General features: G+C 39.5%; 1 protein-coding gene across 4 annotated transcripts in view; it reads left to right on the forward strand.

Annotated features, from left to right (window-relative positions):
- The window catches only part of golga4 (golgin A4), a 246,147-nt gene that overhangs the window by 192,292 nt on the left and 41,811 nt on the right, over positions 1-12,044 (forward strand). For all 4 annotated transcript variants that reach the window (XM_072263075.1, XM_072263085.1, XM_072263094.1 and 1 more), the window contains one exon: positions 2,416-2,546. In XM_072263075.1, coding sequence (XP_072119176.1) covers positions 2,416-2,546 — 131 coding nt within the window. The remainder of the gene's footprint in view (positions 1-2,415; positions 2,547-12,044) is intronic.

Consider the following 12,044-nt stretch of genomic DNA (forward strand, 5'->3'; position numbering starts at 1 on the left):
AGGGATATGAATAAAGCCTAGGTGGTTCTAAGTTAGGGACATGTTCGGCACAGCTTTGTGGGCCGAAGGGCCTGTATTGTGCTGCAGGTTTTCTATGTTTCTATCATAGGTAGATAAGGACGTAAAAAAAAGCTTTTTGACACATTGACCTTCGTAAATGAAAGTATTGGATACAGGAGTTGGGATGTTACATTGAAAAATGTCAATAGGAAAGATGTCAATGAGATTGAAAGGTCAGGACTTGAGAACCTGAGGTCTTGGAAAAGTTTGAATAGATTAGGACTTTATACTCTGGAATATAGGAGAATGAAGGAAGATGTGATGAAGATACACAAAATTATGAGGGGTACAGATAAGGTAAATGCAACACACACAAAATGCTGGTGGATCACAGCAGGCCAGGCAGCATCCACAGGAAGAAGCACAGTCGACGTTTCAGGCCGAGACCATTTGTCAGGACTAACTGAAAGAAGAGATAGTAAGAGATTTGAAAGTGGGAGGGGAAGGGGGAGATCCGAAATGATAGGAGAAGACAGGAGGGGGAGGGATAGAGCTAGGAGCTGGAAAGTTGATTGGCAAAAGGAATACAAGGCTGGATAAGGGAGAGGATCATGGGATGGGAGGCCTAGGGAGAAAGAAAGGGGGAGGGGAGTGCCAAAGGAAGATGGAGAGCAGGCAAGGAGTAATTGTGAGAGGGACAGAGAGAGAGAAAAAGGAAAAAGTAAAAAATAAATGAATAAGGCATGGGGAGAGAACGGGAGGAGGGGCAATAACGGAAGTTAGCTAAGTCAATGTTCATGCCATCAGGTTGGAGGCTACCCAAACGAAATATAAGGTGGTGTTACTCCAACTTGAGTGTGGCTTCATCTTGACAGTACAGGAGGCCATGGATAGACATATCAGAATGGGAATGGGACGTGGAATTAAAATTTGTGGCCACTGGGAGATCCTGCTTTCTCCGGCGGACAGAGCATAGGTAAATGCAAGCAAGCTTTTCCCACTGAAATTGGATGAAACTCGAGCTCGTCATGGGTTAAGGGTGAAAAGTGAAATGCTTGAGGGGAACATGAGGGGGAACCTCACTCAGAGGGTGATGAGTGTGGAACAAGGTGTGAACAGAAATGGTGAAGGCAGGTTTGATTTCAACATCTAAGAGAAGTTTGGATAGGTACCTGGATGGGAGTAGTGTGGAAGCCGATATAGTCCGCGTGCAGGTCAATGGGACTAGGTAGATTAATAGCTTGGCATCTACTAGATGGGCTGAAGGGCCTTTTTCTGTGTGCTGTACTTTTCTATGATTATAACTCTAAATTGCTGCAAATGTTGAAAGGTTGGGGATCAACTGTGGGCAAAGAGGCAGAGTTAATGTCCAGTTTGATGACCTCATGTAATCCATTCCAAAAGACCTAAACTTGGCAACATGAGAGTTGGATTGATTGTACATAGAGAATAAAGTCTAGAGTTGAAGATCTTGCACACAATCTGTTCTGAATGTTATTATCAGAGAAGTGACATACATAGCTGCATTATCTCAATTGCCGCATACTTTGTTTCACATATTGGTCTTGTATACTGTTACACTTCATATAAATACAAATGTATGAAGGTATATTGTGGTTATACTTTGTGATTTCTTAGAGGAGGTGCAATTATATCAGTGCACAGAAGAAATTGCTATGAATCATAATACGGTAAATGGAACACTGTGTTCTAAATAGTGAAATGGCTCAGGAGTATAATATTCATAATTACCAGAGGTTGCCATTTACTCCATTGGTTTCTGTTTCTGTTTTCATCTTGAATGATATTAAAACCATATGAAGATTCTCTAAGCTTGATTATTGCATTTAAATTCTATAAGTTCTTTGAAATTTGACATGATGCATATGTGAAATGTTCACATTAATTTGTTGTGGAGGATTATTTAATTGGTATGTGCATTAAGTCTGAAAATTAACTGCTTGAGTTCATGGCTAACGGAATGATTTCCAACAACATATTAGAAAGAATGCAAACACGAGGAATTCTGCACATGCTGGAAATTCAAGCAACACACACAAAATGCTGGTAGAATGCAGCAGACCAGGCAGCATCTATTGGAAGAGGTACAGTCAACGTTTCAGACCGAGACCCTTCGTCAGGACTGACGAAAGATCTTGGCCTGAAACGTCGACTGTACCTCTTCCAATAGATGCTGCCTGGCCTGCTGCCTTCCACCAGCATTTTGTGGATATTAGAAAGAATCTTTGGTTCAAGATAAAAAGTAGACAAAATAAAAAATCCATCAGTGAGATGGTGCTTTTGTATCACCAGCTGTACTCTCCAAGTGCCTGTGGATAGGTGGAGGACTACCTGCTTTTGAAGAAATTATTTTTAGTGAATGCCATAATTAGAGTTAAATTTTCAATATTCTAGGCAAAGCCCAGGAAGTTGAGGCTGAACTCCTGGAAACTCACAAGGAGGACATAAACCAGCTTTATCGAAAGATCACTGACAAGGATGATTATCTACAAAGGACAGTAAAAAGATATGAAGAAATTTTACAAGTATGTAATCCTAAAGGATTTTTTGTTTATTCTGTATTACCATCTTTAAATACAAAGGTTATTCTGTACTGATTTTCATTAAAAAAAAACATGAGAAATTTCAAAACCACAGACTCTTGTAAAGTGAGCCATTCAGCCCAGTCCAAACATATTCATATTTGTGCTGCTTTCATCCTCCTTACTTTTATCTAAATTCATCAGATACCTGTCTTATTTTTCCCATGTACATTTATCAAAATTGCACTTATCTGTCCTTTTCACCTCACACACACTGAGAAAGAGTTCCACATCCTGATCACTTTAAAAAACAACTAGAGTTTGTCTTTTGTTTGGTGTCTGTTATATTGATGTTTTGCTCTTCCCACAAGCTGGAAAATATCTCAATCTCTTTAAGTTATAAACAATGGCTCTGTCTATTTTTATACATGAAAAAAGGTGATCTATTACAGTATGTTAATCTCGTTATGATAACTATGAGTGTCTTTCTTTTGTGGCCAGTTTATTAGGTACAAGAGAGCAACTTATTAAAGTAGCCACTGAGTGTATTTATGTATGGTCTGTGCTTTTCTGCTGCTGTTGCCCATCCACTTCAAGGTTTGACGTATTGTACATTCAGCAATGTCATAACGTGTGCTTATTTGAGTTATTGACACTTTCCTGTCAGCTTGAACCATTCTGGCCTTTCTCCTCTGACCTTTCTCATTAACAAGGCGTTTTTTCCCATAGAATTGCCGCTTACTGGATTTTTTTTTGTTTTTCGCACCATTCTCTGTAAAATCGAGAAATGTGTGTGAAAGTCCTAGGAGATCAGCAGTTTCTGAGGTCTGAAACCACCCTGTCCTGCACCAACAATCATTCCACTGTCAAAGACACTTAGATCACATTTCTTCCCCATTTTGATGTTTGGTCTGAGATACAACTGAACCACGTGATCATGTCTGCATGCTTTTATGCATTGAGTTGCTGCCACATGATTGAATTAGATTGGACAGCAGAGGTTTTGCCTCCTGAATACTTGGGTCTATCTTATGGATTTTGGGCTGCTGATCATGAAAATCACCATGAAATTTCCCAATCCGACACCATTTTTTTCTGAAATCATCTACATTTGTTATTTCAATTCATAATTCAAGTCAATTAAAATGTTGCCCACAATGTAAGCTGAGAAGTTTTCTATCTTGTCCAGGTATGCCTAGGCATGTTTAGGCAGGGCCAATGCTGCATGGCGGGACAGGATTGAGAATGGCTATAAAAACATTGTGCCCACATACAGTTCTATGCATCGTCTTTACATGTACTGTTGTGTGATCAGGTTGATGCACATGGTCTTAATCTCATATCATATTGTGCGTACACATTATAATAAAGTAATTGTATTTTCAGGAGTATTTGCGATAGCAAAATGTCTCTCTAATGTTGCAACAACTGCGATACTTTCTTTTATATCTGTGGCGAGTATGTGCTTAGATCTCAAAGATGGAGCTCTACTTTGGGTGTAAAATTAGAGACCAAGGCAAAGCCTGCACTCCTCGCATTTGTTGCACAACATGTGTTGTCAATCATAAAGCTTGCCTCAGACATACTCGGAAGTCACTGCCTGTTGCTGTCCAGATGATATGGCGAGAGTAGAAGGGTCATGTGACAGACTACTACTTCTGTCTGACCTGTGTATCTGGTTTCTCTGTTAAAACAAGAAATTCATTGAATGCTCCAATCTCTCTTTAGCCATGAGAGCCTTACCATATGACGATAGTCTTCCCGTACCAAAGCCACCAGAAACATGGCATCTAGAGGAGGCAGACAAAGATGTCATGGTGTACGAGCCAGGAATGGAAAACGATACTGATACAGATTTTGAACCATTTATGTCGAGTGAGTCTCATCTGATAACTCTGACCTGAATAGAATGACCTTGTCAGAGACTTAGGTTTGTCAAAGGCAAAAGCAAAATTACTAGGTTCAAGGCTGCAAGGATGGAATCTGCTGTCACCAGGCACAACATCTGTTTTTCCACTGCGTTAATGGGCTTTTGACTGCTTTGGTTTACCAGTTGACCCACAACAATGTTGTCTTTTTATTGATTCTTCAGTATTAAACCTGCAAGCTGTGCTGCTACACAACAGCAGTATACATGAAAGAAAACTACTGAAATTTGGAAGTTTTTGAAACACAAAGAGCACAGCAACTACAACTGGAACATCTGTAGTGATCTGAAATAGCACTGCCACTATGAATGCAGCTCAGATACACTAAATGCTGTTGTTTCATTTGTAGATTGGACAGCCGTGCTAAAGAATCTCAGTACATTAAAAAGGATTAGCCACTCCATAAGCAGTTAGTTCCAGGGCAAAAAAGTGTGGCACATAAGCCACTTGTAGACCCAGCAAAGATATTTTGCCTCCTTTTCTTATAAAGCTGGGGCTTATGAAAAATTTTGTGAAAGCGATGAATAAGGAAGGTGATGGATTTTGATATTTGAGAAATTTTTCCCAGAACAACTGATGCCAAAGTTAAGGAAGGCACTTTTGTTGGTCCACAAATTGAACAGGTCATCAATGACAGACAATTCAAAAATTTTCTAGTGGGACTGGAGAAAATCACATGGAAGGCATTTAAGGATGCTGCTGAAATTTTTCTTGACAACTTACAGAGCATCAAACTATGTGCAGTTGGTTGAGAACATGCTTCAAGCATACAAAACCATTAAATACAACATATTACTAAAGATTCATTTTCTGCATTCCCTTTTAGATTTCTTCCCTGCAAATCTTGTTGCTGTCAGTGATAAGCATGGCGAAAGGTTTCACCAGGGCGTTGCGGTTGTGGAGAAATGGTATCAGGGCAATTAGAATCCATCAGTGCTGGCTGATTATTGTTGGACACTTAAGCCAGAAGCCTTGGACACTAAGTAGAAAGGAAAATTATCAAAAAAACATTTTTAGCTTAGTTGAACTATTGCAAAGCATCAGCACTGTTAATGCAATGAAGTGCATTATATGTAATAAAAGTTAATTTCTTGTTTCTCCAATTCAAACGTGCTATAAGTAGTCTAAAGTTATATTTGTGTCCAGCTTCAAGCGGTCTATCATAATCCCAAAGAAAAAATTCTGAGGAAGCAACCCTTTCATCAGGGCAGCCATTTATTTGGGACGACTCTTAAAGCACAAAAAATAATTGAGAAAATTTCCAGGATTCCCTTCACTTATTTGGGACATTATGCTGCGCTTAATTGAGGCAGGAGACTTTTACTGAACAGCTACTAACTAGCTTCAGTCATGTGGCCGTTAGATGATACACCGTGCTTAGAAGGAACAGTTTTAAATAGCATCAGTTGCATACGTTTGTGTTCAAAAAGCAGTGACTTTTGTCAGTAATAATTGGTGAGGAATAAGCAGCAAGACAATTCACTGTAGTTTCAAGTATTTAATCTTGGAGATGCCTGAAATGGCCGGGAGTGAAAATGAAACAATTTCACTCACTACTTCAAGTTAGGGACTATGAAGAATCACCTTGACTGTTACAGTTAAAATGAGGGTTTGTTGGATGCAGTTGCCGATAGCATTATTTGAAGGTAGTCCATTATCTTCACTTGGAGTCTGTGCTGATTTTGTTTATAGTGCAATCTGGATGAAATCCTTCATTGATTACTATTAGAAACTAATACAGTTTTGTAGTACTGTTAGTATAGTATTAGTAGTAATTTGTTACGTATTTCATTTAAATACATAATTTGCTATTCAGTTTGTCTTTTTATACCTTTTATATTATTTCCATAAAACTTTAGCTAATTGGAGCAGTGGCTTAATTTGGCTAAAAGGTACTGTGTCCCAATTAACCATAATCCACTGTATTTGTATTAATGAGCAGCTATACTTAATAAGTGGCGGCTGTGTGTATTTTGAAGTAATATTCCATGCGATTTTACCAACATATAAATCAAACTTATTTTCATTTTTATTCATATTAATGTTGTCTTACAATTTATTGCAATTCCTTCAATATTAACGATCCATCATACGGCATCTCTGCATGCACATGTTGCTGCAAATTTAAATTTACTTTTTGATTTAATAATTATATGTGGTAATGGTTGTCATCCCATACAGATCTCTGTGAAGCTCCTTTCTCCATCTCCTGGCTTTCTGAATAATATAGAATTTAGAACAGTACAGCATATGAAAGGCCATTCAGCCCACAATGATGTGCCAAGCTATTTAAGCTAAAAATGCTTAGTTGCACTAATTCTTTCTGCCTGCACATGGTTCTTTACCTCCATTCTCTGTATATTCATGTGGTTATTTAAGAGTGGCTTGTATACCTCTATCATATCTGTCTCTACTACCAAGCATATCAGTGCATTACAGGCACCACCACTCTCTTTTTCTTAAAAAACCTAGCCACGCATCTAATTTGAACTTTTCCTGTCTCACCTTAAATGTGCGGTCTCTGGTATTAGACATTTTGCCCCTTGGAAAATGTACTGCTCTCTAGCTATGCTCCTCATAATTTTTATCAGTTTTATAGCAAGCAGGTCTCTCCTCAATCTCTACCACTCCAAAGGGAACAACCCTAGATTGTCCATCACCTGCCCTCTAGTCCAGGGAGCATTCTGGTAAACCTTTTCCGCAACCTTCCTACATTATATTGGAGTGATTAATAGATTGAATACTTTAGATGGGGGCTATCTATATATATATATCTCACACACACACACACACACACACCACTAACAGACATGTCCACATGTAACATCACTAATCTGAGATGGGTTCTTGAAACAGTTTGTGGAGAATCCAATTAGGGGAGAGCACATTGGACCCAATTTTGGGATATGAGCCAGGGCAAGTGAAGGCCTTGACAATGTGTAAATATTCTGAGAATAGTGACCACAGGTCTTGGCTTTAAGATCTTTATGACCAGTGGTCCCCAACTTCTGGGCCGCGGACCGATACATTGCCACGAAGAATGCAGTGGTGCAGCGGTAGTCGGAACGCACCCAGCACACCTTTAAGAAAAAGAGCGGAAATAAACAAGCTAATTAATTAGGTGCCACCCGGCCTCTGATCTGGGCTGACATCTACATGCTGGGCGGCACCTAATTAATTAGCTTGTTTATTTCGGCTTTTTTTCTTAAAGAAGTGCTGGGTGCGTTCTGACTACTGCTGCACCACTGCCTTCTTCGCTTTAATGTATTGGTCCATGGTCTGGAGTTTGGGGACCACTGCTTGTGAGTAAGGATAGAATTTGGATCTTGTGGGAAGCTATTAAATTGAGTGAAGGCAAATTACAACAGGATAAAACAAGTTGAGGGGTGTGATTGGGTGCAGCTGCTGTTGGACAAGTTCATGTCTGAAATGTAGGAGTTTTTGAAAGTCCAGCTGATCAGAGCTCAGGATCAGCATGTTCTGGTATGAGGTAGAGACAAGGATGGCAAGCTAAGGGTACCTTGGATGACCATGGATGTCCTAAATTTAGTCAGGAAGGAAAAGGAAGCATATTTAAGGTTTAGAAAGCTAAAGTCAGGCTGGGCCCTTGTGGACCATAAAGACAGTAGAAAAGCATTCAAGCAGGCAATTAGGAAGGCCACATGGGGCAGGAAATGATCTTGGTGTGCAGGATCAACACGATCCCACAGCATTTTATACTCATGGTAAGAAAAAGGGGTTAATGAAGGAGAGGGTAGTTCCACTATGCATAAGAGAGGGAATTTGTGCTTGGATTTACAGCTGAGAGCTAAATGAGTGCTTTGAGGCAGTACTTACTGTAGAACAAGATTTGGAGGATAACGAAAACAGATTGGGACATGCATTTTTATTTTATTTAGCAATATACTGTGGCCCTCCTGGCTCTTTGCACCGCATGGACCAGCAATCACTGATTTACACCGCCCCCCTCCCCCCCCCCAGCCTAATCACGGGACAATTTACCAGGGCCTGGTGGCATATATCTCAGAATATTGAAAGAAGTCAGTGAAGGAATTGCTGGGGCTTTGGCAAAGATCTTTCTGTCTTCAGTTGCAACAGATGAGGTCCTGGTGGACTTGGGAGTGGCAAATGTTTTACATTTGTTTGAGATGAGAAATGGGGGTAATCCAGGTAATTATAGGACATTTAAGACATGATCTGCCCTGCGTAAAGTCATGCTGAGTGTTTCAAAACTGCTGTGCCTTTTCAAATTTGCATGAATCCTATTCCTCAGAATTTTCTCCTTCCTTCTGGCTAAAATAAGAGCCATTGACTATTAACCTCCAGCCAGAATAAGAGCTATTGACTACTACCCTCTGAGTTGCATGGACAAGCCAATTCTGCATCCTTTCTGCCGTATCACCATGTATCACATGCATGTAATCTTTTGGATGATCCTATCATAATGTTTTTGTCAAACACTAATATCCATGTAGACAACACCTACCGCTCTATTTTTATCAATCACTTTTGTTCTCCTCAGAAAAACTTAATTTAGTTACTAAGACCCCTGATCTGTCCCACACAGAGCTATGCTGACTGTTCCCAATGAGCTGTGTTCACACGTAACAGCTATGCTCACATATAACAGCTGTGCTTTATCTCTGTGTTCTGCTTTTTCATGAAGCATTCTAGCCATGGACTTTAAAACTTGGTTGTTGACTGTCCATCCTCTGACAAAGATCTGTCTGTTTAATAGTGCCTCATCAAAATAAATTAATTCCATCAATAATATTATTGTCATATACATTTGGATTTAATGTCATTTAATATTGAGCTTTTTAAAATTCTATTCTATTTTTTTTTCCTGTAGTGGACTTTCTGTTAAAATTCATTGAACAAATACCAAGCTGAATGTTATCTAGTGATACAACATGGAAGCAGCCCGTTGGGCTCACTAACTTACAGCACTTGGCCTATATCTCATCTAGATACTTAGTCATAGAGATGTACAGCACAGAAACAGACTCTTCGGTCCATCTAGTCTGTGTTGAACAATTTAAAATGCCTACTCCCATCGACCTGCACCAGGACCATGGGCCTCCATATGGCTACCATCCATGTACCTATACAAACTTCTCTTAAAAGTTGAAATCGAGCTTGCATGCATCACCTAAACTGGAAGCTCATTCGCGCTCTCACGACCCTCTAAGTGAAGAAGTTACCCCTCATGTTCCCCTTAAACTTTTCATCTTTCACCCTTAACCCGTAACCTCTGGTTATAGTCTCACCCAACCTCAAGTCTTGTCTCAGTCTTCTGTGTTCCAAGGAATAAAGTCTGAACCTATTCAATCTTTCCTTGTGACTTAGGCATTGCCGACCTGGCAACATTCTTGTAAATTTTCTCTGTACTGTTTCAGCATTATTTACATATTTCCTGTAGTTAAGTGACCAAGACTGCTCACAATAGTCCAAATTAGGCCTCACCAATATGCATGTTCATTGCTGTCAGCCTCTCTGTGTCTCTTCTCTCAAGCAATGTAATCCACTACTCACTGTACTCTGGGTGAGAAAGCTACTCATCAGATTCCCTCTAAATCTCTTGCCTCTTAATCTAAACCTATGTTCTCTATTTACTATTTACAGTACCCTTAATATGGGGAGAAATTTTCTGCAGTGTACTGTATTTATACCACTTGTAATTTTATATATCTCATTTGTGACCTCTTGCCACTGCTTCTTGGATGACATAGCCATCTTTAATCCCACTGGTGCATCAAGCTCCTCTTAGTTTTTGGAGACTTTTACTAGAATTTCACCTTTCACTACAAATGTACTAATCCTTCAACTACAATGTTTAAGTACCAATGGAAACATATACATTTTGGACCTCACCTGCACCTTCCAGCTCAATATACCAATCACCTCTGTTGTCCCTAATGTCTCCTTTGTTTATTTATTAATTCCCCTAATATATTATAAAACACCTTCAGATCCTTTATTATTAATCCTGTCAGATGGTGATTATTTTAAGATACATTTTGCCTTCCTAATTTCCTTTCTAAACTCCTTGTGTTTTTTATACTCTTGATGGGCCTCCCCCATCTTTAGTCCTCTATACCTGTCAAATGTTTTTCTTTTTATCCGCACCTTGTTGCCTCACAACATTCCTTGGCTTTCACCCTTCCAGGATCATAATAGCCTGAACTCTTCAAGTGTGAAATGAATGCTTCCCACTGTGCAGATGTAGATACTTACAAATAGATGTGGCAATCTACGTTTGTCAGGTCCTGTCTTTCTTTAGTGAAATTGGTCTTCCATGCCCCCCCCGCCCTGTTTAAGACCTTTATTCTTTGTCCATCTCTATCATTTTCCATAATCACTTTGTAATATGTATTCATGATATCTGACATTCCCTCCATTTGACCAACTAAAATTTCTCTAAGATAAGGCCCAACAATTCTTCTTTTGTTGGTCTTTGTACATTGTGTCCAAAAGATCTCCTGGATATACCAAAAACATTCAACTTCCTCTGGGCCTTTTACACTAAGGTAGTCCAATTAGTATTTCTAAAATTGAAATCCTCTGTTATTATAAGCACTATTTTAACTTCTCTCACTTTCTTGTACCTTCCCCTCCCTCTCCCCCGTAAGACTCCCACCGCACTCACCCTCACTGTTAGAAGGTCTGTCATAAACTCCCAACAAAACAATGACGCCCTTTTTCATAGAGTTAAAGAACATGGAAATGGGTCAATTGGTCCTCCACACCTCACTGTTATTAATCCTACTTTCTAGCACTTGGCCTATTGTTTTTAATGCCAAGGCGATTCAGCTATTTGTCTAGGCACCACTTCAATGCTGTCAACAATTCTGCTTTCACCAATCCCTTTGGCAATGTGTTAGGTGAGAAAGGACCTGTCGGATCTCCTCTAAATCTTTTATCCTTTAACCTGAGTCTGTCACCTCTCATTTTATCTGCCTGATCCTACAGTTTCCTACAGGTACTCAGTTGCACCCCTTATATTTGTATTTGCTTCCTTCATGTCCCTCTTTGCCGCCTCTGCTCCAGGGAAAATAAACCTAACCTTGTTGTCTCTTTATAACTGAAATTCTTCATTCCAGACATGTACTGGTGAGTCTCCTCTGTGTCCTCTCCAGTGCTGTTCTGTCGTTCTTGTACTTTGAACAGAATTGGTTGCAGTATTCCAGCTGAAGCTTGGCCAATGTTTTTTTTAAATTGGAGCTTAACTCCCTGCTCTGTATTTAGTACTCCACCTAATGAAGACCAGCGTCTGTACTAATAGACAACTCGTTGTTTGAGGAGCCATCTAGGATATTCTTCCTCAACATTGAAGTGGTACATCCCTTAACTAATGCATTGAACAGGCACCTCCTCCTTTACATTCTCATAAACAGGATGCACCACAAGATAGAGCTGTGAAGGAACACACTCATTTTACCAGCTCTCTTACGAGTATTTTGATTCATTCGTAATAAAACAGCAAACAACAAGGGCTCGGTATATATTGGGGTCTTGTTTTAACGTGACAAAATCATAGCATGGCATTCATTAATAGAACTGGAATCATGAA

This window comes from Mobula birostris, chromosome 1, assembly GCF_030028105.1.
Source record: "Mobula birostris isolate sMobBir1 chromosome 1, sMobBir1.hap1, whole genome shotgun sequence".
NCBI classification, from domain to species: Eukaryota; Metazoa; Chordata; class Chondrichthyes; order Myliobatiformes; family Myliobatidae; genus Mobula; species Mobula birostris.